The 27,492-nt window shown below is 41.9% G+C and overlaps 2 protein-coding genes across 2 annotated transcripts; both read right to left on the reverse strand.

The window, feature by feature from the left end:
• Positions 1-2,966: 2,966 nt before the first annotated feature.
• LOC121200329 (NACHT, LRR and PYD domains-containing protein 14-like) lies at positions 2,967-13,068 on the reverse strand. The gene is made up of 14 exons (XM_041065559.1): positions 13,023-13,068; positions 11,915-12,073; positions 11,037-11,195; positions 10,676-10,834; positions 10,207-10,340; positions 8,185-9,976; positions 7,852-8,028; positions 6,192-6,365; positions 5,883-6,056; positions 4,950-5,123; positions 4,595-4,768; positions 4,226-4,399; positions 3,613-3,786; positions 2,967-3,101 (listed from the first exon to the last, which is right to left on the reverse strand). The coding sequence occupies exons 2-14, from the start codon at positions 12,040-12,042 to the stop codon at positions 3,089-3,091; spliced, it is 3,606 nt and encodes a 1,201-aa protein (XP_040921493.1). The 5' UTR covers positions 12,043-12,073; positions 13,023-13,068; the 3' UTR covers positions 2,967-3,088.
• A 6,308-nt stretch (positions 13,069-19,376) lies between these two features.
• LOC121200546 (agouti-signaling protein-like) lies at positions 19,377-25,860 on the reverse strand. Its single transcript, XM_041065919.1, has 3 exons — positions 25,599-25,860; positions 20,319-20,389; positions 19,377-20,055 (listed from the first exon to the last, which is right to left on the reverse strand). The coding sequence occupies exons 1-3, from the start codon at positions 25,729-25,731 to the stop codon at positions 19,852-19,854; spliced, it is 408 nt and encodes a 135-aa protein (XP_040921853.1). The 5' UTR covers positions 25,732-25,860; the 3' UTR covers positions 19,377-19,851.
• Between the last annotated feature and the right edge of the window lie 1,632 nt (positions 25,861-27,492).

The following is a 27,492-nucleotide window of genomic DNA, read 5'->3' on the forward strand; positions in this document are numbered from 1 at the left end:
GGAGGTCAGGACCCAAAAGGATGTCAAATTAAATCTGAAGGTTCACAAGATGGAAAAAAAGAAAGAAAACAAGTCACTTCTGTTACCCCAAAGTGTGTTTATCGACTATTATTTGACTTTTGCTTTTATTATTATGAAATACTGAGAACTGTTACCTGTTCAGGCTGATAAAAACATTCCAGTGAAACCATCTGAGAAGGAGATAATCACTCTTTGTGTGAATTGCCCACAACTCATGTCCAGACTGAGGGGATCACCTGTGCAGATTTATTTTCTATTAAAAACTGCAGAATGACTTCTGGTGCAGGTTGATGTGTTTTCACTCAGAGGCACTTGTTGCTCTTCCCTGCTGCTGCTGTTGTGGTCTGGAATGAGTCAGTTCATGATTCTAAGGTACACCCTTCAGTAGTATCACCTGGGATCATTGTGTGTTTTGGGTGTTTCAGCAAAAGCATGACATGTGTAAGCTCTAATTCCCTGAGTAAACAGGTCTGAGGTTTGAAATCCACAGTTTACAGAGAGGTTTCTGAAATTAGTCTGTTGGGTACAGGGCCAAAACAACTCGCTGAGGTGTTATTGTGTCTTAGGGGTGTTGATGGTTGGCCTTTCCCTCAATTCCAAATGACTAGCCTATCCTTTCAACTTAAGCTTGTGCGCACTGAATAAATAATCCATGTGCAAATCTTGACTGAGAATTTTGCCTGGGGATGAGAAGAGACTGACTGCAGAAACCAGAGGATGAAACCAGACTGATTTGATATTTCAGCTCTTATAATAACATTTTATCCTCACTGTGAACACATTCCGTTGGGCGTAAATGCTTCAACCGTTTATATAGAAACAGATTCCCGTGCTGTGAATCAAAGGGCATGAGTGTGCTTTCAGCAAATTAAATGTATTAGCAAACCCAAACCAGCCAGGTGTGCTGTTCATTTACTTTCAAGGCAATTTATTCTATAAGTTCCTTTTTTTAGCATGAAGTCTTTGTAGGTTTCTACATTTCTACCCAGCTCTATATATAATATACTATATACTGCCGATTTCCACTCTAACCAGGTGTCTTTTAATTTCACACAGTGGCCCAAATCCATTTGAAATGAAATAATAAACAGAGTGTCTCAGAACATGAGAACAAGCTGTGTTTGTGCTAAAACTGGAGTGCAGACAAGAATGCACTTTAAATGTTTCTTTTTTTATTTATTTGACACCTGAATTATTCATTCTGCACTAATAATAATAATTGTAAAAACTCCAAATCATATTATTGAGTTTAAATTGTCAAATATGAGCACAGGGGGTGTTTTTCTGAAACCTGAGAGTTAAACTGCGTCATCTCTTCAGCTGGAAGAGATGCTGTACAGTTCTAACAGGCTGTCACTGGCTACTCCAGCTATCTACACATTTGATTAACCTTTCAACATCTGAGGTGAAAACAGTTCTGAGCGGCCACAGATGAATGGCTCATAACAGTTACACTGTTCCATTATTGGTCACTGTGCATTCAGCCCCAACTGCCCTGTCAGTAACACCCTGTTATGCCCCTTCAGTAACCTCTGGTGAGGCAACAGCAGCTGCTTGGCCGAGGTTTGACGCAAAGGCAGGAAGTGAAGTATCTGAAAGGAGAGGAGAGGGTGAGTGTATCAAAATCAAACAGGAAACGAACAACATGACACAATGAAAAGAAATGAAGATGAATGAAAATGAATGAGCAGGGCAGGAAGCTACAAACATACAGGTTATACAAGCAAACCACCACCTCATTGATGCCTGTTCTCTGGTTCTGTGATTATGGTGATGGTGATACGTGTGTGTGTGTGTGTGTGTGTGTGTGTGTGTGTGTGTGTGTGCAGAGGACTCCAAAGAAAGCACACAACATTTCTATGGAAACACTTTTTTTTCCAAAAGGAACATACAAAGAGTAAAACTTAGATAAGTCATTATTTTTAAAGTGGCCTTTTCTGTGCTAATGTTGAATTTAGTGTTGATGTAATTATTATTTCAAATATTAATGACACATAAATACCCAATTTAAATGAACTTTGAACTGTTTTTCACAACAGTGGGTGGATATTACTTCAGTGTGAGCCTTCGGTCACTTCCTTCTCTGTCCTCCAGAGGTCCTCAGTAAATCCTTTATGCAGCCTTGTGTGTTTAATTCCTGCTGCGTTTCCTGGTCTGACTGGTCTCCGTGTGCACATACTCTCTGCTGTACTGTGTTTATGGTCCCAAAGGGTTCGGTAAACAGCAGTTTTGGCACTTTATCCTTCCTGAAACCTCAAATTAAACAGACGGATGTTTGTCAGATGAAAACTATCTCTGATCTGAAAGATCGACACGATGTTCAGTCAGTAAACGTCTCAGTAGCAGATTCATGTGCCCATCAAAAATCCATCAAAAACACTGCACATATCATAGACACATGATTTCTATATATTTTTCTAACATATACCATATATATATATATATACTGACATATAAAATATATCTAGCAAAGCTGATAATCTACTGGTGCAGATCAACTGCACTGAAAACTAAGAAGTTTTAAAACAAAAAAAATCACATATCTAAAAGTTTATGTTCACATCAAAAATGATTCATGTCTGAAATAGATTCCGAAATAATTATCTTTGATATTTGACAGAATCTGGGACCTGATCCACAGTAACATAGTGTTATTACATTGTGTGTGTGTGTGTGTTTTTGTGTTGTATCACTACAGCTTCTATCAGTGGTTCACACACTGAAACAATAATCCCCTCCACCGCCTCAGATGCTCCTCCAGCAGGCTTCAGTCTCATCTGGAAATTCAACCACACTCAGACCATCCTGACCCAGACCAGGTCCAATGGCTCCTACACAGTCAATAGGTGGAGCGGTTGGAGCCTTACTGGTCAGTGCAGCAGCAGTTATTGTCTGGACGGGAAGAATTGTTAGGGATAAAATAATGTCCTGCCTGCACTTTTTTAATCAATTGAAGGAATCATGATCGCTGTAACAAGGTCCAGTCAGAGCCTCTCTGCTCACAAGCTGCTGCTGCTTCAACCTCCGGATCTTCAGGGCACAGCTCATCCTCTCTCATGCAGAAGGATCACGACCTCCAGCTGTAGAGAGGAGAAGGACACAGAACAGAGGAGATAAATCAGTGTTTCCAGAAAATCACTTCATCAGCACATCCAGTATAAAGAGCAGAAGTGGAGCAGCTGTGTAGCGTAGCCAGCTTCCTCTCATGTTAACGTGCTGGAGTGAATATAATCACTGATCAGTTTACTGGTGGATTTATTGATGATACATGTTAAAAATAAAATAAAATAATAAAATCCCACAGAGGCTCTGTAGGATTAGAATTTCCTTCCATCTGTTAGAAAGACTGGACTTCAGCACAGGTTGTGGTCTCTAGAGCAAAGTCTCAGAACACAACATGAACACAATAAAAACAACAACAGTCATCTTCACATTAACTCAAACACACAGTCACAACAATCTTCTGGCTGCTCTGACTGGCTGACTGTTCTCTGTCTCTGTCTCTCTGTCCAATCCTGAATCCTGTCCCCGTTCTGTGTTTAGTACAATACAGCTGAAAGCAGCATGGACTGGCTCCAACCCTCTACTGACCTCAGCGTCTCCAGTCCACAGTCTGGACTCTCCACAAGGTCAAACAGATCCTTCAGGTCTGAATCCTGCAGCTTGTTTCTACTCAGGTCCAGCTCTCTGAGATGGGAGGGGTTGGACTTCAGAGCTGAGGCCAGAGAAGCACAGCTGATCTCTGACAAACTGCAGCGATTCAACCTGAATAAAGAATAAAATGAATTTTGGGGAAATGTTAACAAACAACATCTGCAATAATTCTTTTATGAATACTGTGTTCATGAAATCATCTTCAGTTTTAACATGTGATTCAGTTTAATCATCATATAACTTCAAGTTATTGTCTGATCATTGAAGTAGAGATACAAGGTCCTGCACCAACAGGTTCCTAATCTCTGAACCAGGACCCTCAGGTCCTCTGAGTCTTTTAGTTGTTATGTTCAGAGCTGCTGCCACAGTCTGAGGATCTGAGAGCAGAATGTGAAGCTGAAGCTGTTGATGTCTGTCCATGTAAACCTAAAGCCTCTTTACTCTGGCTTTCAAATTTTATTTGATTTGTTTCTTTATGTTTGATTGATCGTGTCACCACAGCTTCCCCAGCATATTAATCCCAGCACAGAGCTAAGAAATGGTGTCTGACCCCAGAGTCTCCAGTCCACAGTCTGGACTCTCCAGAAAACCACACAGCGGTTTCACTCCTGAATCCTGCAGCTCATTGTGACTCAGGTCCAGGTGTCTCAGGTGGGAGGGGTTGGACTTCAGAGCTGAGGCCAGAGAAGCACAGCTGATCTCTGACAAACTGCAGTGACTCAATCTGGATACAGAATAAAACATGAGTTTAGGAGACAAAGTTCCTGCTTGAAACTGTTCAGTGTTTCATCATCTGCTCAGAGCTGAAGAAGGTTCAGAATGTACAAGTTTAGAAAATAAACCCTGCATAGTTTCGCAAAACTCACCACAACTTTCACACCATATTAATCTCAGCATAGAACAAAAAATGGAGTCTGACCTCAGAGTCTCCAGTCCACAGTCTGGACTCTTCACAAGATCAGACAGATCTTTCACTCCTGAATCCTGCAGGTTGTTTTCACTCAGGTCCAGGTGTCTCAGGTGGGAGGGGTTGGACTTCAGAGCTGAGACCAGAGAAGCACAGCTGATCTCTGACAAACTGCACTCGCTTAGCCTGAACAAAGAATAAATAGTGCAGATAAAATGATTTATAATACAATCAGACATATCCAAATCAGTTAGCACTGAGAAGGTTGGAGGTTTCCAGGAAACCACTGGATCTTTGCTTTGATACTGACTGAGTTTAGTACAATACAGCTGAAAGCAGCATGGACTGACTCCAACCCTCTACTGACCTCAGAGTCTCCAGTCCACAGTCTGGACTCTCCACAAGGTCAAATAGATCCTTCAGGTCTGAATCCTGCAGGTTGTTTTCACTCAGGTCCAGGTGTCTCAGATGGGAGGGGTTGGACTTCAGAGCTGAGACCAGAGAAGCACAGCTGATCTCTGACAAACTGCAGAAACTCAACCTGAATAAAGAATAAATCACGAGTTTCAGTGTTTCATCATCTGTTCAGAGCTGAAGAAGGTTCAGAATGTACAAGTTTAGAAAATGGAAACTCCAAACACCTGGATTTTTATTAAAGACAACATGCTGCTGCTTCAATAAATCAAATAGTGAATATTTTTGTTATTGTCTGATCATTGAAGTAGAGATTGTTTATTGTATCAGTGTCATCAAAAGTTAAAGTGCTGCTATTCCTCTCTGTTGCACACAGACTGATGCTTTTACATCCAGCAGACTGGACTAATGTGCAGCTCTCCTCTCTGCTCTGCCTAAGAATCATCAGTCAGTAACAGCTGATTCACACTCTGCTGTCTGAGTGTGGACCAGGACCTGTTACTGGTCGTCAGAGCCCTTCAAGGTCCTGCACCAACAGGTTCCTAATCTCTGAACCAGGACCCTCGGGTCCTCTGGTACTTTGAGTCTTGTTTTGTTTGGAGCTGCTGCCACAGTCTGAGGATCTGAGAGCAGAATGTGAAGCTGAAGCTGTTGATGTCTGTCCATGTAAACCTAAAGCCTCTTTAGTCTGGCTTTCAAATGTTTTATGACCATTACTTATTTTATTTGAACCATTTTGTTGTTTTCATGTTTTAAAATGTTCTGTTCCCTGTCACTAACTTTATCTAGTTGTATTTTATTTTGTTTCTTTATGTTTGATTGATCGTGTCACCACAGCTTCCCCGGCACATTAATCCCAGCACAGAGCTAAGAAATGGTGTCTGACCCCAGAGTCTCCAGTCCACAGTCTGGACTCTCCAGAAAACCACACAGCGGCTTCACTCCTGAATCCTGCAGCTCATTGTGACTCAGGTCCAGGTGTCTCAGGTGGGAGGGGTTGGACTTCAGAGCTGAGGCCAGAGAAGCACAGCTGATCTCTGACAAACTGCAGAAACTCAACCTGGATAAAGAATAAAACATGAGTTTAGGAGACAAAGTTCCAGCCTGAAACCGTTCAGTGTTTCATCATCTGCTCGGCTTTCACAGCTTTCACATCATATTAATCTCAGCATAGAACAAAAATATGAAGTCTGACCTCAGAGTCTCCAGTCCACAGACTGGACTCTCCAAAAAACCACACAGATCCTTCACTACTGAATCCTGCAGGTCGTTTTCAACCAGGTCCAGGTGTCTCAGATGGGAGGGGTTGGACTTCAGAGCTGAGACCAGAGAAGCACAGCTGATCTCTGACAACTTGCAGCCTCTCAGTCTGTAGATGCAGATGAAACATGTAGATGAAAATAATTATAATACAATCAGATTTGCCCAAATCAACGGGCTTTTCTCTAAAAGTTCTGTGGATAGGCCCCTTGACATGGACCAAAACTCATTTGTCTGTATTTTTAATATAGATGTTGGTATTTTGAACAAAGTGGGATAAATATTCACTTGTAAGTCAAAACCACATGTGAGATATCACAAGCACTTTTATTTAAATAGACTGGCAAAATAAAAAGAAATCATTTATAGGACTGAAGACACTAGTGGACGATTTTCGTAAAGTATCGGGCTATAAACTCAATATACCAAAAACAAGTCATGACTTTAAATTTTAGTGCCTCAAGAATTTTACAGGATAGATGTAACCTTCAATGAGAGGCTGAATCAATAAGATATTTAGGTATAAATTTGACGAAAGATCTCTCAAAATCATCACAGGCAAATTACGGACCTTTATCTTCAAAAATAAAATCAGATATGCATAGATGGAACCTCACCCCTTTTTTAAGTTTGAATTCAAGGATACGTGCAGTCAAAATGAATATTCTCCCCCGTTTACTATACATCTTTTGGACTCTGCCAGTAGAAGTGTGCAACAACCAATTCAGAGAATGGGATAATGGGTTTCCTGTGTCATCTGGCAGGGAAAGAAACCAAGAGTCCTATTCAACATCTTACAACTACGAGGGGAGAGGGGTGGGATGGCACTCCCTTGCCTAAGATATTATTACTATGCCTCACAACTAATTCCTTTATTGTACTGGTGCAATGAGGAATATAAGGCCAAATGGAAAGAATTAGAATTTGGATTAGCACTTGGTCTTCCCTCACAGGCCACAATCGCTGATCGCTGATGTTATAAGGTACTTTAAGACTCCTTATCAAGAAAAATACAAGAATACAAAGTCAGAGTGTTGGAGACAGTGTGGCTCTCAGGAGGCAAATCATTTTCATGGCTTTGGGGGCTGCCCCAAATTAAACAAATATTGGAGCAGCATTCATAACACATCAAATACAGTGTTCAACATTCAAATACCTATGAACTTTGTATCTGGGTCATGTTGCTTGCTTGAAACTGAGGAGGGATATAAAGCCGCTGCAGGCCCTTCTGGCCACAAGTAAAAAATCCATTACCAGGGAATGCTTAAATCCAGTACCACCTACAGCGGAGGACTGGCACAGAATAATTCTGCAAATACTCAAAATGGAAAAGCTGACCTATTCTTTAAGAATCCAAAAAGATAAATTTGACAGAATTTTGGAAAAACGGATTGAATTTATAACCCCAACCCGAGCAGACTTTGTATGACCCCTCTGAAATCTTGTGTTGCTCTGCTCAGGTCTTTCACTTTTATTTGGAGCCATAAGGAAAAGCATTTGGAAAGACTGAAAACTTCTCAAGACACTGAACATTTGAAACTACAGTCAATGAAGAATCTACAGGAAACTACAACAACTCCAGTCAGTGCACTGACCTCAGAGTGTCCAGTCTACAGTTTGGACTCTCCAGTCCAGCAGACAGCAGCTGCACTCCTGAATCCTGCAGGTCCCAGTATTCACTCAGGTCCAGCTCTCTCAGGTGGGAGGGGCTGGACTTCAGAGCCGAGGCCACGACTTCCCAGTGAGTCTCTGAGAGTCGACAGCCATAGAGTCTGTAATGACACATTCATTATAAAACGTGTGTGTTGTTCAAACTGCGTTTAGAACACTAAGAAATGAATCGTCTGTATATCTGAAGAACTTGACCATTAATTTGCAGAATGATTGATATTGTTATTGATCATGTTATCGATCGTGTCTGGACTCACCGAGCCTTTCTGCAGTTCCTCACAGCTGGGATCAGTCTCTGTCGTCCCTGCTCTGATGTGTTGTACTTGTCCAGGTCCAACTCATCCAGAACCTCCTCTGACATCTGCAGCATGTAGGCCAGAGCTGAGCAGTGGATCTCAGAGAGTCTCTGCTCCGATCTGTTCTCTGACTTCAGGAACTCTACGATATCCTGATGTATTGAGTGGTCGTTCATCTCCATCAGACAGTGGAAGATGTTGATGCTCCTGTCAGGAGAGGTGCTGTAAGTATGCATCTCCTTCAGGTTGTAGATGGCTCTCTGGATGGTCTCTGGTCTGATCTCTGTCTGACCCAGCAGGCCTCCTAAGAGTCTCTGGTTAGACTCCAGACAGAGGCCATGAAGGAAGCGAACCAACAGGTCCAGGTGGCCATTTTCACTCTGTAAGGACTTCTCCATGACACCCTCCAGTAACAGATGCGGGGCTGAATTCAAGTTACTTCGCCATAGGAAGTCCTTCAGTTCATCTGTCTTCCCGTTGGTGTAACAGTGGAACATGTAGACTGCAGCCAGAAACTCCTGAATGCTCAGATGAACAAAGCAGTAGACAGTTTTCTGGAAGATCACACCCTCTCTTTTGAAGATCTGTGTACAAACTCCTGAGTAAACCAAGGCCTCTGTGACATCAAGACCACACTGCTCCAGGTCTTCTTGGTAGAACATGATGTTTCCTGTCTCCAGATGTTCAAACGCCAGCCTCCCCAGCTTCAGAAGAACGTCCCTGTCAGCCTCCGTCAGCTCCCGTGGACTGGTCTCATGTCCTCCATCATACTTGTGCTTCTTCCTGTTTGTCTGAACCAGCAGGAAGTGTGAGTACAGGTCAGTCAGGGTCTTGGGCAGCTCTCCTCTCTGCTCTGTGGTCAACATGTGCTCCAGAACTGTAGCAGAGATCCAGCAGAAGACTGGGATCTGACACATGATGTGGAGGCTCCTGGACATCTTGATGTGTGAGATGATTCTGCTGGACAGCTCTTCATCACTGGATCTCCTCCTGAAGTACTCCTCCTTCTGGGCGTCGGTGAAGCCTCGTACTTCTGTTACCCTGTCAACACATGCAGGAGGGATCTGATTGGCCGCCGCAGGTCGGGAAGTTATCCAGACCAGAGCTGAGGGAAGCAGATCCCCCCGGATGAGGTTTGTCAGCAGCACGTTGACCGATGACTCCTGTGTGACGTCAGACACGACCTCCCTGCTGCTGAAATCCAGTGAAAGTCTGCTTTCATCCAGACCGTCAAAGATGAACAAGACTTTACAGACAGCGAGCTTCTCTGCTGTGACCTTCTGTAATGTTGGATGGAAAACATGGAGCAGCCTGAGGAGACTGTACTTCTCATCTCTGACCAAGTTCAGCTCCCTGAATGAAAGCAGAACCAGCAGACTGATATCCTGGTTTTCCGAGCCCTCGGCCCAGTCCAGAGTGAACTTCTGCACTGAGAAGGTTTTTCCAACGCCAGCGACGCCGTTGGTCAGGACGACACTTATGGGTGTCTTTTGGCCACGTAAGGTTTTAAAGATGTCGTGGCACTTGATTGGAGTGTCATGGACGGTCTTCATCTTGGAAACAGTCTCCAGCTGCTTCACCTCATGTTGGGTATTAACCTCTTCACTCTGTCCCTCTGTGATGTAGAGCTCAGTGTAGATCCTGTTGAGGAGGGTTCCACTTCCTGTTTGATCAGTTCCTTCAGTCACACGTTCACATCTCCTCCTCAGACTGATCTTATGTTCATCTAAAACCTCCTGCAGACCACGATCTACTGAAAGACAAGAGACAATGTCAGACTAAAGTAAGACAATGTGGGAATCTGCTGATTCTTTTCATCAGCTCCATAAAAACTAAAGACAAGCAAAGAAAAGCTTTTTCATTTTCTGCTGTTTCTGATCATCTTCAATGCCAAAGCTGTATGATAGAACAAATGACAGTGTATAAAAGCACAGCTCCTGTTTTCAGACATGATGCCATCAGCAGACACAGCTACAGTCTTACTTTGTACACTGCTGCTCTCACTGGCTGTCTGCAGTCCAGGTCTTAGCCTGAGTCTTTTTACAAACTGGGGAGAGGAGAAGTTTCTCGATGACCCAAACTGGTCCCAGTATGAGGCGTTCTTCATCGTCCTCCCTCTGTGGACATGAATGTATTCATTATAGCACAGCGTTATAATCTCATAAAATCGATTTTACATGACTTGAAGTGATAAATCAGATTTCTGTGTGTATAAATTTCCGCTCCCTCTTCCCATTTTTTCCACCTTTCTTCAGGAAATGACAGTTGTGTCTTCATTTGAAGACACAACTGTCATCAGTGCTGAAAGGAGCCAAGTGGGCAACACTGTCTGCAAACATCCCCCGATGACGCAATAAATTGTTTAATTCATTTTGAATGAGCAACGGCCAATGGAATACATTTCAACACTGAATCATCTCCAGGTCAGTTCACAGTAGAAACAGCCTCTTACTTTGGGTTTGAGGGTCCAGGTCCATCACTGAAGACGGGAGGCTGATCTTTGGACCGGTCACTCCTCATAGAGAGGCAGATGGATCCTGCAGACCTCGCTCTGTCCAGCTCTTCAACCAAGTAACTCATCTTCTCTGGTCTACGAGTTAAACCTGTAACACTGGACACACACACACACACACACACGCGGACACTATAATAAACCCATTAGACTTTGTGTGTGTGTTTCGTTCACTTGGTGTGGGTAAAATGCAGAGAATACATTTTCCTGGGATTGGAACAACTTGAGGGACAATAAAGGATTAAATTAAATTAAAACTGAATCATCTCCAGGTCAGTTCACTGTAGAAACAGCCTCTTACTTTAGGTTTGAGGGTCCAGGTCCATCACTGAAGACGGGAGGCTGATCTTTGGACCGGTCACTCCTCAAAGAGAGACAGATGGATCCTGCAGACCTCGCTCTGTCCAGCTCTTCATCCAAATAACTCATCTTCTCTGGTCTGCGAGTTAAACCTGTAACACTGGACACACACACACACACACTATAATAAACCCATTACCTGCTTTGAAATACATTTCAACACTGAATCATCTTCAGGTCAGGTTTCAGTAGAAACAGCCTCTCGTGACAGCTGACAAACAAAATGACGTGTACTCTGCTACTGAACCTGAAACACTGGTTGGAAAGAACAAAGCCTTCAGAGCAGCAGTCACACACTCTTCAGTGGTGGAAACAAGGCTGTCAGTGCTCAGACACCAAAAACAAAATCAGTGGCTGCATTAAAAAAAACTCAGTGCTGTAATTATGGTTATTAAAAAACCTTAAAAAAAAAAAAAAAGACTTGCTGCTCCACGGCAGCAGCAAGTTAAGAGTGCAGCTTTGGACTTTGGACCGCCCGGAGATCAGGGGGACGCCGGTTCGATTCCTCGACCAAGCACAACAGATATGGGTGGTGGTGAAGGAGACTCGCCCCACCCTCCCTCGGTGACCGTGGCAGTGGTGACCCTGAGCAAGGCACAGATCCACCCCAGCTCCCCGGACGCCTCACTAGGCAGCCTCCCTGCCCCAGCTTCTCTAGTGCAGGTGCATGCTTGTGTGTGTGTTTCGTTCACTTGGTGTGGGTAAAATGCAGAGAATACATTTTCCTGGGATTGGAACAACTTGAGGGACAATAAAGGATTAAATTAAATTAAAACTGAATCATCTCCAGGTCAGTTCACAGTAGAAACAGCCTCTTACTTTGGGTTTGAGGGTCCAGGTCCATCACTGAAGACGGGAGGCTGATCTTTGGACCGGTCACTCCTCAAAGAGAGACAGATGGATCCTGCAGACCTCGCTCTGTCCAGCTCTTCATCCAAATAACTCATCTTCTCTGGTCTGCGAGTTAAACCTGTAACACTGGACACACACACACACACACACTATAATAAACCCAGACAGTTATTTTCCTCTGAAGTTAGAAGCTTCTTATCTATTTTTATTTAATTATTTGTATAATTAAAACACTGTGTATTTTCTATCCACCATAAACACAAACTTTGACTGTGGTTTAAATCCAACAACTGGTCAGACTTCAGATAAACATCACATGTTCCATATTTAGCCGTGAGAGCAAAGAAACCAGGAAAATAAAAAATAAAAACAAGGAAATGACATTTGAAGATGTCACTTTGGGCCCGGACTCACTGAGACTTTATACTGGCTGGTCATTTTTCTAAAATACACTTTAACAGACTGAACTGGAAGAATCAGCAGATGAATCGCTAACGAGAGAAATTATTATTTCTCGGCCTGATATTAACGCTCACCCTGTACGCGCCCTGCTTCCTGCTCCTACTGTCCAGGATAAAATGGACAGCGGGCGTGACTGCGCTTCTGTTCGTGTGTATAAAACAGGTTCACCACCACAGTTCAGAATCAGAATAAGAAAACTTTATTGCCAGGTTCATGTATTCATTTCCATTATCTCTTCCTGATTATTTCCGAATTTCAACAGAAAACCGTTCAAGACAGGTTTTAGCCGTGCTAAAAATACTGACGCCATACTTTCAGTATGTCTCTGTTTGTCTCATTTTTTCTTTCTTCTACAGTGGATATAAAAAGTTTACACACCCCTGATAAAATGCCAGTTTTTTGTGGAGTAAAAAAAAACGAGACCAGGATAAATCATTTCAGAAGTTTTTCCACCTTTAATGCGACCTATAACCTGTACAACTCAATTAAAAAATGTGGGGATGTGGCTTTGCTTTTCAGTTGAGTTGTACAGGTTATAGGTCACATCAGATTACTCAGAGCCTACCGTCCATCAGGAATCAGGAATAATAACGATAACAGATATAAAACTTACGCAGCGTCTCCACCGACCTCCGCCAATCGTCCATCAACAGCCACGGCCGCACTTCCTGCCAAATTCCTTCACAATAAAAGCGTCATCTCATATATGTTAAAGCTACATCATCCTGATTTTTGTTTACTGTCCATAACACAACAGTCTCATCTGTGGGTCACTGCTGTCATCAACACCAAATATTATTAATTTATTAATTCTCCGTAGTGACTGAAAGGTAGTGCTGCCTTTACTGAAGGTTTTTAACAGCACAGCAGAGTCCAGACTCCCTTAGCAAAACCTGACTTTAGCCATGAAGAACATTTTTCATGTTTTTATATCTGTGCTTACTTTTTTAAAAATGTTATTTGATTGGATGTTTATTTATTCATATGGTAAAGAAATAAATAAGAAGAAATAAAGGGGAAGCCAAAGCAAGCACTTTGACCATGGCACACAGCTGTTTTTGATTTTGGACACTTACTTTGACAGCCTGGTGTCAGCCTGCTTCCTCCCACACTCTGTGCACTCACTGGAACTGAGAAAACAAAGGAGACTGACTCATAACCTGTCTGACCGGTCTGACAGCTCTCTCCTCTGAGCATTATAACCTTCTGGAGCGTGGATTACTGCATGGCTGTAAATATATAAACTACCCACAAGTTTATATAATTTCAGATTCAATGTACAGGAGTACAGAGCAAATGTAATAGAGACCATGCCAATGTCCAGACATGTATGGACCTAACTGGAGATGTGTACTCTCACTGGTCATCTCAACCTCATGAAAACATTTGGGAAAAGTTGGCTTTGATGTGTTTTTAATCTCGTGAGGGCGGGAGAAGAAGAGAGGGAGCGTAGGACAGATAGAAAAGGGTCCGACTCACAGAGGAGAGAGGAATGATAAAAAAGGGCTAGTATGGAAAATCACTGTAGGAAGGAAAGAAGGAAGGGAGGGAGGGAGGGTAGAGGAAGGATACAGAGAGGATGGATAGGTGGGGATGGGGGCACAGAGGGGTTAGGAAAGGGAGGAAAAGATAGATAAAAATGAGTAGGAGATCTTAAGAGGAGTTAGGGAGGATAAAGGATGGAATAATGTCAATAGTAGTGTGTGTATCATTTAAATAAAATTCAATAAAATATGAACAAATTACTTTGGGTCTCTAATTACTTCACATTCAGTTAAATCATGAACATACTCATCGCAGTTCAACACAGACTGACCAGAGTCTGGAAATGACACAGAGCATCAGCTAACAATTAAGAGAGAGCACAGCAACAGCTAATACCAACCTCACAGTACAAACTGAGAATGGTAACCTTGGAAACAGCAGGATATGCCATATCATAAGAACCTAAAGTTAAAAGAATAATTTTCTATAGTTTCTTCTGTTAAACATAAACATTATTCAGATGCCAATACAGATCTGAAATTCATTCATAAAATCACTCACTTGGTAAAAATGCAGCTTTAAGACAGAGTCAGCAGCAGTCTGAATAAAAAATAACTACTTACAACAGCACTATGTCATAGTAGTATCACATCTTATGTCATATGAATCGACTCAGTTTGACCTTATTCACTATATAATGGAGAAGTTCTGGCTAATTGCATCCTGTTAATGACACCAAATTACTGCCACTAAATAAAAGATAATAAAAACAAAAAATAAAAATAAGAATTAAATACTATAAAGTACAAGATTTTCTTCATCCAAGTGACAAAATTAAATGAGAAACATATGAGAAAAGAGACAAAGAAATCCTTTGACTTCAACCTGTATTTTTTTTTTTTGAAGATACCATTTCTTTAAAAAAAAAAAACAAAAAAAAAAACACACACACACAGATACCAGCACACGTTCAGACAGTTTCTCCAGGGCTTGGATTCACGTGTTCAACTTCGTATATCAGGTAGCTCGGAAGGAGCAAGTTAATTATTATTGTTCAACCTGGTAAACTTGACACATCTCACTGCGTTCATCATCACCAGTAGATGGAAAATGAAGCAAATATACCCAAACTGGGTGCATCTTTACAGTCTGAGCTATTTGAGTCGTCTCTCTGCCAGGCTTCCTTCCCTCACCCTGTCCACCACGCAATAAGAAAAAAAAAAAAAGGTACGAACCCTTAACACTTAAACCTGACCCAAATAATCCCACGCCGCTTGATTCTGCAGTGAATCTCTCTACATCAGACCTGCCCGTGTATCTCCAGCATTTAATAAGGGAAAACTTAGCAACTTACTGAGCTAACAATGATTTTACTCAATATTAAAAAATTAAAAAATGTGATCACAAATGTATCTCAGATGCCAATACAGATTTTAAATGCACTGACAAAACATCATCCATGGGCTGAATAATTGTTTGAGAAAGCCAAAATCAGAAACACATTTACAATCAGATCAGAATCGCAATGTTCTTTCAATAATTCCGTTTAGACCAGTCAAAATACAGGTAAGTGATTATCAAAGTCTTGGTCCTAATCAGTTATGATGATGATATAGAAGTTATCACTAGGTAATAACAAGGTTATTCAACAGATTAAAAGAATCTACAGGGAAGCACATGTGGGGAGAGTAAAAAAATAATTAAATTAAATAAATAAATAATAAAAATAAAAATAAAAAAGTTCATTCAAACATTCAGGTTCTGATTAAACTAAAATACAGCACCTACTTGGAGGGAATGCCATCAGAGCCTAAGAGACAGCCAGCACACCAACATGGCGGCTGTAGATGCCTCCTTGCTCACACTCTACCTTCTACCTCAACAGTAATCACTTCTATGTACAGTAGGCCTATGACACACACATTCTTGTCTTACTTCAGTTGTGAGGACACACTGAAGCATAATGCCTTAGCTCTTTAACCTGACCTGACCTGACCTGACCTGACCTGACCTTAACTATCCAAACTGAAAGGAGGGTCTGACTTATCAAAATGCCTGATTGTTTTTTTAAAAAACAGCTGCCTGTGTTATTTGTCCTTCCACACTTGTGACTACAGTCACAAGTTCAAGTTAATTTGTCTTATTTGAAGCATTTTGTCATGTGACAAAACTGCTGATATATAATCACTGTATATTCTGCCAATCATCTGTCTGCTTTGAAAATTTAGTGTTTAGGTTGATTTGATCTGCCAAAATCGGCCACATTAGAAAGAGAGACAGGCCCTAACCAGCCCCTAGCAGGCTGATTAGAGGGAGGGAGAGAGACAGAGGTGTAAGTGTGAGTCTGTGTGTATGTGTGTGTGAGACAGAGAGAGACAGAGGGACAGAGACTGGCACAGCAGCCGAGACAAGGTAAAGTGATGGCACGGTGGCCGAGCAAACATCAGATACCGCAAACATCAGATTCCACAAACCTCTTGAAGACTGGATGGACGGACAGCAGCCACGTCGGAGGGATGGACAGGAACAAATTCTGCAGGAGGAAAAGTTATGGCGCGGCGGCCAGACATCCCGGCATCAAAAAAGTGAAAGTCGCATACCTCGTATAGCCTCTTCATCCATCGTTGTCAAAATCGACGAGCAAACAATAATCACACAAACAAACAACCGCCCGACCAACAGACCGATAGAGAGAGACACATCCCATGGCAGCCACACTGGATGGACAGGAACAAATTCTGTAGGAGGAAAAGTTATGGCACGGCGGCCAGACATCCCAGCATCAGAGAAATAAAACTTATACCTCGTATAGCCTCTTCATCCAACGTTGTCAAAATCGACGCTAAAATGTTGAGAGAGGGTTAGAGTGCAAGAGTGTGTGCGAGGGAGAGAGAGAGTGACAGACGGGCAAACGGTCGGGCGGACAAATAATTATGGCATGGTGTGTGTGAGACAGAAAGAAAAAGAGGGTGAGACAGATTGGCCGTGTGTGTGTGTGTGTGTGTGTGTGTGTGTGTGTGTGTGTGCGTGTGTGTGTGTGCAAGTGACACACGCACGCACGCACCTCAGCAGCAGAATAAAAACTTCACTTACAATTAGTTGATTTCTTCTCATGCTGATCTGTTTGTGGACCTGAAAGAAGAAGAAGAAGCAGCTCAGTCTCAGTTTATGGAACATTCCTGTCATAGTTATTGATCATATTGGAAACTGATGTGTGAGTGAGGATGACTGTGGTGAAACTGAAAGATGATCTTCAGACTGACTGCAGGTGGTTTATTGATCAGCTGAACTGAGGAGGCGGCTGAGGCCTAATTATCTCTGCGCGCCTGCGCTGTCCCGCGTGCCATATTCAGCCTTTATCTTCACCACATGAACCACATCACAGTCCAGAATTTGAATATGTCAAACCACCAAGACTGAATGAATATTTACAACAGAACCAGGTGAACTCCACCTTAAAACATAACCCCAGGTGGCACGAGCGCACCGTGGCACCGTAAACTGTGACTGTTTCCGGAAACCTGTCGTTGGCGCGCTCGTTGGGGCTCGTGTGAAATCGTGGACTGAAATGTTGTGTGTGCTCACTTTTCGTAGAAAGTCCAGAAAGCCGTTTCCAAACCGTCTGTCCATGGTGAGCGGTGCGATGGGGACACGCGCACTGAGGCTGCGTGCGCGAGCGAGCGTTTGCGCGGGCGGGAGCAGAAAATGGCGTCTCTGGCTCACAGGGTGGAAAGGCCCCGGGCGCCTCAGTTGCAGTATCTGAGGAACAGAGATTCACAGTCTGATACACCTGGTCTAATACACCTGGTCTGTTTCCCTCAGTGTGCTCACACTGATCCGTACTCACTCAGAAACCCGGTGGAAGTCTGCGTTCCGCGCACACGCGCTCTCCTCTCCTCCGAACCGGCGCGCTAATGGCGGACTCGGTGCGGCGCTTGGTGGTCGCAGTGGTACCGTGGTTTAGCTGAACTACGAGCTGAAACCAGCTCCAACACGCGGCTCAGCGTGCGGTTTGAACAGGTTACACGTTGACTCAAAGTCCCGGGTCTTCACCTGATCAACAGTATTTCACAGATTTGAACAAACTCACAAACAGCGTCTCCGCATCCATCTTGTTTCTAGCGTCTTCCCGGCGTGCACCTGCCCCTTTTTAAGTCCCACCCATCTAACAATCAGGAGGGTCGTCATCTCTGATTGGCTAATGATTGGCCAGTGATAACTGAGCCAGACCATTATATCACAGGCCATGTATTACCAAACAAAACATAGAAACTAATAGGAGTGTGCGCTACTGCAAAATTTGGTATGATCCGGTACAAAGTAAACACATGGCGAGTGCTGCTGATACCACTATCAATACTTCTTTACTCAGAAAAGCAGCTTATCTACGCTTGTGTAGGGCGGAGCAATGCGTCATAATGACCTGAATGCAATATGCAAATTTAACTGAAAATTGAAAATTTGAATTTTTATCGTCATTGAATGCTTTTGTGATTTTCCAATTTTCAATTAGTTGATCATGATTATGATCATAATAAAACACAGGACAAAGATTTGAGGCAAATAAAAAATACTTTTAAAGTCAAAATTTAAATTTTACTTTTTCAGTTAAGATTTTTGCTCAGTTTTTAACAGAAGAGGGCAAATTAAAAAAAAAACTGCAAATAACTAAACAAAATCGAAACTGCTATTGGCTGTCATTCACAACCTTTGGCTAAGGTCCCCTTTGGTTCCCCATGTTTAGAGCCACAGATTAGATTTATAGGTTTTTGTTCAGAAACAATAACATGTTAACATTTTCCTCTTTTATTGCACTTGCTGCATTTACAATTGCTGACCACTAAATCTGCTACTGTTACAGTTTTTATCTATTTTAGGAGCAGACTAAAAACTTTCTTCTTTGATAAATCTTATAGTCACTTCTGGCTCAGGGTTTCCTTTAACCATCCCCTAGTTATGCTGCTATAGGCCGAGACTGTCGGGGGACTTCCCATGATGCACCGAGCTCCTCTCTTCTCTCCCCTCCATCTGCTTGCATTCTTTTCCCTGTAATGCTTCTTACTAAATGGTCACTCTCTGCGGGTGTTTCTGTCTTTGGAGCTGCAGAGTCTGGATCTGTGATTGTAAACCACCCACGGCCCCCATGACCCTGCTCAACACCCACTGCTACAACTGTCAGTATTTGTCTTATTATTGTTATTGTTATCCATTTCTATGTGGAACTTGCCCTGTGTTATGTTCCCTTTCCCTCCTGCTCTCTTCATAAGGAGTATGGTCTAGACTTGCTCTATATGAAAAGTTCTCTGTGAAAACTGAAAAAATTATTTGGTGCTATATGCACGGTATGAATGTCACTGCTCTTTTGTTAAACATTTTTTAAAAAGCTTGATTTCAAATGGATGAATGAACGCAGATGGTCACACATACATAAAAAAAATACACTTTATTTAAAACCAAAATTACGTTTGTTTAAAACACCAGGAACAAATTGAAATGAGCATGCATATAATTTTAATTTGTTAAATATTTAAGACCAGACATGAACACATGAATGAATGCAGGCAGTAATATACTTTATTCGTTTTAGAAATACTGTATTCAGCTCCATTTTAAAATATGTACATCAAATTGTGCTACAAATATCTAAACTGTAAAATCATAATACATGCTGTGTGACAACAGCTTTGAGCAATTACACACTTTGATATTTTTTGTTCATGCATACATGCACTCAGCACTGACTTTACCAGTGACTCAGTGATAAAGAGTTTGCTTCCTAATCCAAAGGTGGAGGGTTCAAACGCTGCCTCTGTCTCACTTCACCTGGTCTTAAAGGTAAAAAGCTCTTGGTCTGACCGTGTCTCATTGTTTCAGCTTTAACAACCACATTTCATTAACAAGCCTCCAAATGTTCCCAGTCTGCACGGGCTGCCATCTTTGCCTCCTATAGTTATATTTTATGTTTTCTTCTCATGTTGCGAGCTTGTTCTCCGGCAGAAGCAGATTGCATTGAAGAAGCGGCAGTGGCACGTGGCGTGTAGGTCACAGCAACCAGACTGGGGTAAACAGCTTTGTGTGAGCTGAGAGCACGCAGGCTTCACAGAGTTGGCCGTCACTTTAGGAGGAGGATCATTTGGAGGAACAGGAACCACTCTGGATTTCTGGAAGGTTGGGAGAACAGAAAGAGAGCATCAGCTTCAGAGTCTGACTCCTCTACAGTGACACTGCCTCATCTTTTTCTCTCAAAATACGTTTCAGCTGTATTTATTTAAAGCCACAAATGATAAGCTTTTTGAACCGTTACGCTTCCAAAGAGGCGAACTCACTGAAGGAGATAGCATCTACCAACATGTGAGCCGTTGTTTTCTTTGTGCACATGAACAACAGAAGATAAGCCACAGGGCTGTGCAGGTCTCCAGCTTACCGGTGCACTCTGTCGTTCATACTGTCCTCTCCTTGCGAACAGTGGCCTCTGTCTGCCTTGGTTCAAAGACACTGTTGAAACAACATCAGTGTGTTTAGCTTAGTGTCTGACATTCAGTCAGCATTAGGATAAAAAAGAAAAAATCAGTTAGCTGCTGCCAAACAATTTAAAAATAATGTTACACAAATATACATTTTAATATAAATTATAAATTTAGTTTCACGTCGAACAAACTGAGAACAGAGATGTGTCATTTCCAGCTGCCGTCTTTGTTTGAAATGGGAGACAAAGGCAGGACTCAAAAAATGGGTTAAAAGATTTTTTTTATTGTGCAAACAGCAAACTGAATATCTTTTCATCCAGATAATCAGGAGAGACTTTAAAGTTCCTGAAAACACTTTAAGGACCATGTTAAGTGTTGTTTAACAACCTTTACTGCAGCTTTAATGTTGGGCGATTGAGCCTCTTCATTCTGCTGAACTCAAAAAGGTCAGAACCCACAAACTGCCGCTTACAGCTATATTCATAACCTAAGATCATAATATAATTATGCTGTAATCATGAGACCAAAAAACAAGCAGTCACCAAAGCTCCCGGCCACATGTTTAAGCTTTCACAGTAAATGTAACAGCAATGCGATTCATCCTACACAGTTATGAAAGTGCATGCATACAAAATACAGAGTCACTTCCGATTTGCAGCCTAACAGCACAGTTTTATGGCTGAAATAATTCACTAGTCGGATAGAGCTGCTGTGGCTTTGGTCTTTTGAAGAGGTTGACATTAGGAGATCTAGCAGATAAGCAGCCACTGAAACCACACGGCCTGCTCAAGAAGGAAGCAGTGAGACTGACAAGATAATGAATGTGCCCAAGGCAACCAATTCTAGAAAGGTGACAGAGGTGCCTGGGGCCTTGCTGCCTCTTGTCAGGCTTCACCATTAAATCCTAATTTACTGCATAGTCACGCTGATGTTTGATGGATAAAACATGTACCACAATAATGTATTTTAAAAAATGGTTCAGTTAGCAGGGAGGGTTGGATCTAAGAAGAGATATAAAGCAGTTTTGCTCCTAAAGTTTTGAAAGGTGACCCAGTGCATTCAGGGAAGGGTTAGGCCGTTAGACACTGAGCACTGGACAAATCAAACCGAAACTCAAAACAAACTTAGTTGTTAAATGGCCCTAAACCATGAATAGAAACTGGCAGAGTAAGTCTTTGCTGTCAGAGACACATCTTGACCAAATACAGACTCAGTGACCACAGCCTAACCATGGAGACAGGAGGGGGTCGCTGCACTGCAGGTGAGGTGGAGACAGGTGCACTTCCTGTCATGAGTCCAGGGAGGAATTCTTTAAGAAATGTGTGTGAGATAAGACTCTATCATTCTATTAAACCTCTTATACACACACACACACGCCTCCATGTTGATACAGTATATGATGTGCTATGAGCTGCCAGCTGTGCTGCTCCCTGTGGAGCAGAGGGCCTCCCTCCTCCAGATCAGGTTATGCCACTCAAACATAGGAGCTGCCTGACATTTTAAAGTTTCCATGACGGAGAACATACTCCTGCCACTAACAGGTATAATTCTGCGAAAATTATGCAGTATCAAACCTGGTTGTACATAAAAGTGTCTCATTAAAAAGATATATCCCTTCAATACTCTTGTAACTATGAACACATGTAAACCTAACAGTAGATCATACATCAGAGAGCAGGGCACCGTGCCGAAGGCTAAGTATTTCAGTTGCTGCCATTAGTTGTTGCCGTCAGTGAGTCAAATGGATGGAATGGGTGTAATATGGTGTGTACAGTCTCAACATGTGGCATACTAACAGCTTAACAAAAATCACAGACACAACTGCATCTTCATGTCTCTAACATTCGCCATACACAACTCAAAAGAAAAAGACTTCATTGAACTCATCATTGTTGAACCTGGTTTTTCAAGTGGTCGCCTGAAGCTTCAGGTGTCGTCTTTACATGGACAAGCTCACATTCATCAGCTGACCTCTGAATGCTTTCAACATGTTTGCTCATTTACTGGTGTCATGTGTATGATGAATGTGTTACAGAAACAAGTCCACTCATCTCTTCATCTGATATTTATCAGCTGTTTGTTCATATTCCTCCTTACTAGAGTTCAAACTTGTTTTCAGAACAAGTCTGTATTGTTTTTCACCTCTATCTTTTTTTCAACATTTGGGCAGTACACAGTGCTTATCTGTATAACAAACCAGAACAATCATCTTCTCTTCCACCACGGCAACGCTGACGATTTCACGAAGCATCATGCAGGGCAGCTTCGTGTCCAACACGCATTCCCTTCATGATCCAGGACTTCACCAACGGACAGATTTAACCACAATCTGGAGGGAAAAAGACATGTATAACACAACCTTACTGCATTTTTATAAATCTTCTTTAAAAAATTAACTCACTTGTTAGTTTTCACAGTTTTGAACTGATTTGGAAAATGTACCCAGCTTTAAGTGAAAAAAAAGGTTCTGTGAGAAAAATGGACAGAAAACTTGCAGTTTCAGTTGCAGTTAAAATGAATACTTACTCTCTTAGGTCACACCCTGATTTGCTCAGATGTGTCCTCTGAAAAGAAACAAGGAAGACCAAGGAGGACAGCTGCTCCTCTGTCCTGGTTTGTGTCCCATATACAAATAGAGATAAGAGCTAAGAGTCTTTGTTTTAGTACACACTGACGAGTTCATTTCTATACATATCCCCTCATGAAGCCACTGCTAAACACTGAATTTGAAAAAACAACAAAGAAAAAAACGAACTTGAATCGAACATAAAATAAAAGAAAGCGAAGGAGTGCTTCATGGTGGTTAGGTCCTAAAACAGAAACACAAATCCTCAAAGGTTCAGCAGACACACAGGTTACCCCCCTCTCACTTAAGATTTGAGACATTAAATTAAAAATCAAGCAGCATCTTCATGTACTGATGCAGATGATCCAGAATAAATCAGCTCCACTCTGACTGTGTAGCTAACTAGCTAAGTGACACTTAGCTAACTACTGCGTTAGCTATGCTAGCTCACAAGACAACCAACAACTTACTAAAATATCTGGACACCTGTGGCAAAAATAACACTAAACTATTTTATCTTTCAGTCTTTGGTAAATGCGATGGATTATGAGGATGAAACCGTAGTGTTGCGGACAGAAAGCTGCAGTGACTCAATTTTAACGACACAAATTCAAAAGCACAGCTGAAAAAATCTGATGGACTCACCTCCTCTTTGTGTTAGTGAAACACGGCGGGAAACCTCGTGTACGACAGGTTTCGTTTGCACTCAGTCCGCCTCAACGTGTAGTTCATTATAAGGTGCATCTCTCCGTCGCAGGAAGTCGTCCATTGTTGTTTTCTATGTCTCATGTCAATAATGTATAACATATAATAATGTGGGCAATAATGTGGATAACGGGTTAGCCCCATGCTTCAATATAATTATTGTTGTAAATTAACAGTACCTCTGTGTTATATCTCCTTGGCATCATCAAAAACTGCATTAACAACACATGCAGCAGCTCAATTGCTTTGACTGTTACAGCTGCTGAATTAATGGGCAGTGGTAAAGAAAAACAGCTTAACTTAACCTGCTTGGTAAATAAAGAACTAACACAGGTGGCAGTCGTTAAACTCAGCCCTGCCTTGTAAACCCCTCTGCTGCTGTTCAGCATTCTGTCACAAAGCACAGCCAGAGACTCAGTACTGTGCAAGCATACTGCACAGGGACAAACAAACAAACAAACAAAACCAAACAAGCTAATAAAACCAAACAGCAGCTTATTCATGCTTGTTCACCCACTGCCCAGAGACCACCTCACAGCAGAGAGGCCCACAGACACACACCTAGTAGCGGTAGCAGTGGTAGTAGTACCTCACAGAGGCCTGTGCTCTGAGCTGTTTATCTCAGTTGTTGCTGTCATGCATTTGATTTCTGTTTCTCTGATTTTTTTTGTATCATATTTAGAGAAAAAGTGAAATGTCGTGTTTTTCTAACAGATTTTTTTTTAATAGTTTGTCTGAACTTTAAATTCTTCTGTCATGGATTATCTTTACATGGAGGAATTTTCGTTCTTGCTTAGGTTGTGTCTGATGAATCATGTTTTCATTTCCTAAAATATAAAGTTTTGCTGATCATGTCAACTTTGAATAATAAAACCTGTTTGTTTATGTATTGATTCTAAGATTTGTTTTGTTTTTAAACCATGTTTCTTAAAGCCCTGTTAATTTCTGAAGTTTGTCCCTGAAGACATGTTTAACTCCGAACGCACGGTACATACTAATTCATACTGACCATCAACCATCCACCAGCAGTTCTCTGACACAACCAGCAGCTCTTCATGCTGTTACTATACAGCTCTGACTTTCTTGTTTGTGACACTGATAATAAAAAGAAATTGCCTTGGTTTAAAAATTATTGTACTTTCAGATATGTGTGCAGATGGCCAGTGGTGGCCCTGAGTCTCATATATTTTTAACTGCCATTGCAGTAAAACAATACAAAAAAAGCAGCCCCCCCCCACACACACACCGATGGATAGCTATAAGTTTAACTATTGAAAAGTTATAAATTTGAGTTCAAAAACCAAAACTTGTCAAGTCAAATGAAGTGAAAGAGTGTTGAGTTCACATAACTTCTATCACACTGTTCACTGGCCCCGTAGATGAATTATGGTTCATCAGGGATCGGACACAGATCACCTCAGTCTGTGCTGCTGCCTCCTAATATGGACATTTTGATGTACAGTTTGGATTTACAGATTCTGCATTTTTTTTAAAAATCAGATGAGTCTATCCAGTGCCTCTTAACCCCACAACCACAGGCCTGCTGTATATTCATGTTCACTGTAGCAGGATTTCAAGCTTTGAAGCTCAGGATTTGAAGCTTAGCAACAAAACTATTTTTTTAGAACAAGATCAATTCAACTCCGAAGACAAAGTACATTTGAAACTATCCTTAATGTCGTTTTCTAGATAAAGAACATGAAGTCATCTACTAGATATTGATTATTTCTATTATTTATTTTTTAACCATAAATGCAGTGTTTCATTTTATATCACTATAATGTGACACATGCTGTGTGTGGCTCCTCCACTGTGGGAACCTTTAATTATTATTTAATATTCTAAATGTTGTGGAGGTAGAGTTTCCTTGATGACCGCACAGATCAGTGTTTTCATTATGTGACAAAAAAGCAGCAGTGACAGTGATGAACGAAGCGGACAAACTGCGGAGCTCATTAACACCCACCTGTGCTCTGAGGGGCCTGCGCCCTGATGGCTGACAGGTTTCTGTGGGCAGCCTGAAGGTCGTTGCGCCTGAAGAGTCCGGCGCTGACGCAGGCCACATGCAGGACGCACAAACACAGGAGCGCCGGCTTCATCCTGGCTGCGCCGCGCTCCTCGATCCTGCGATGCCACGAAGGAGCCCAGATAGGGAAAGGCAGCTGTAGCGCGTAAATCCTCCGTCTTATTTTGATGTCTTCTTCTCTGCCTCTGCTTCTCACTGCTCTCAGTCCTGAACTTATTTGAGAGGCAGGCTCAGACACGCTCAGTACCCGCCCCTCTCTGCCCTCACGCCTCTCAGCATCACAGACACCGGTGACCTGCGCGGCTTTAGTCTGGAAAAACACACAATTTCTTTTACACACTTTAACTTTCTGTGCAGCAGAGAGAGACACACGGACATTTTGGACACACAGACATACTTTGTGTTATGGCATAAATGAGTAACTTTAGAAGATTATCATTCAGATTTCTCATCCAAAGTCTAAGAATAATCATATTAATACTAATATCACAGTGCACTGTCCTCATAAAGTGTCCCTGTGAGAGAAGCTTGGATATTATGATACAGGACATGATGTCTCTGGTTTCCTCTGGTCTCTGTCATAGTCTCTCATGTGATATCACTACATAAACACAATGTTCTATCGTGTTTATTTTAAATTGTATTCATTCTGCTGTGCTGAGTATATGTTCAGCTTTGTTCCCTACATGTAATGAACGTAATAGACCTCTGTCGTGCTTAATATTTCCTTGGGGTGTAATAATATCCACTTTCTGCGCCGATAAAGCAAATCAGATGTCAAAGGCAGCAGCTTGGCTCTGACTCCAGCTTTACATTGCAGCCTTGGGCTTCAGGGCTTTCTCACTCCCCCCTGCTGGTGCAAAGACAAAGGAAGGCAGCTGTAATCAGGCACCAGGCGCCAGAGAAACTACTAACTATCAATAAACTGATTTATGCTTTGATAGTATACTTAAGAAAGTGAAGTTAAGAATAAGGTTTGTTCACTCAACACATATCTAATGACCAACCATGAACAGATGATGTTGACAGATGTATGTTAAACCCATATGGATGCACTTTCTGAGGCTACATAAGAACAAAGAATTATGAGCGTCTCTCTGAAAGGAGCTGACCCGTAAGATCCGCCTCCTTTCAAAGAGCCAGAATTCCCATCACTACACTTTATGTCCCACTGTCCAGAGAGGTCACAGACATTCAGGAGGGTCTGGGAAAACGGTTACCAATGGCTCCTCTCCCACAGAAACACAGAACTGATCAAATTCAGATTCATGTGTTTTTTATTTTTTACATGTAGGTGGGACAGTTTGTGCTCAGCGTCACAAATGTAAAGATGAAAACACACAGGGAATTCTAATGCATCAACACCTGAGTCTCTTCTTTGATTTGCATTATCAAGATTCAAGACTTCATTGCCAAACGACTAAGTTGTTAAGGATTTAGTGAGGTCAGTGTAATTACACAATATTGCAGTCATAAACACTCACACACCCACTGGCATACGTAATGATGACAAAAGAACATTTCTATAAAACCTAATAAAAGAAAGAAATAAGTGCAAGTTCAAAAGTATTATAAGATAACTAGGATACTAAAATAATAATACGAGTCCACAACAAAATAATAAAAACAAAGCAAACTGGTCTAAAGTGCAAGTTCTAAGGTGTTAAGCACTGGGATATGTGCTGGTCTGGAATCTGGTTGTTCTAGTCCTAATGCCCCTCAGTGTTTTGTGAGAGTTAAAGAGGCAGTTTGCTGGATGGGATGGGTCTGTTAAAATCCTGAGTCCTTTTCTTGAACAGTTTCACAGATTGACAATGAGAAATCCAGTCATTTG

This window comes from Toxotes jaculatrix, chromosome 20, assembly GCF_017976425.1.
Source record: "Toxotes jaculatrix isolate fToxJac2 chromosome 20, fToxJac2.pri, whole genome shotgun sequence".
NCBI lineage: Eukaryota > Metazoa > Chordata > Actinopteri > Toxotidae > Toxotes > Toxotes jaculatrix.

Coding starts and splice junctions, on each gene's coding strand:
- LOC121200329 (XM_041065559.1), bottom strand. CDS start 12,042: ATGAGTTATTTGGATGAAGAGCTGGACAGAGCGAGGTCTGCAGGATCC. Junction 5,124..5,882: donor TGTGGACTGGAGACTCTGGG/GTCAGACACCAT, acceptor TTCTTTATTCAG/GTTGAGTTTCTGCAGTTTGT. Junction 3,787..4,225: donor TGTGGACTGGAGACTCTGGG/GTCAGACACCAT, acceptor TTCTTTATTCAG/GTTGAATCGCTGCAGTTTGT.
- LOC121200546 (XM_041065919.1), bottom strand. CDS start 25,731: ATGAAGCCGGCGCTCCTGTGTTTGTGCGTCCTGCATGTGGCCTGCGTC. Junction 20,390..25,598: donor GCAGGCCCCTCAGAGCACAG/GTGGGTGTTAAT, acceptor TTGTTTCAACAG/TGTCTTTGAACCAAGGCAGA. Junction 20,056..20,318: donor ATGAACGACAGAGTGCACCG/GTAAGCTGGAGA, acceptor CCAACCTTCCAG/AAATCCAGAGTGGTTCCTGT.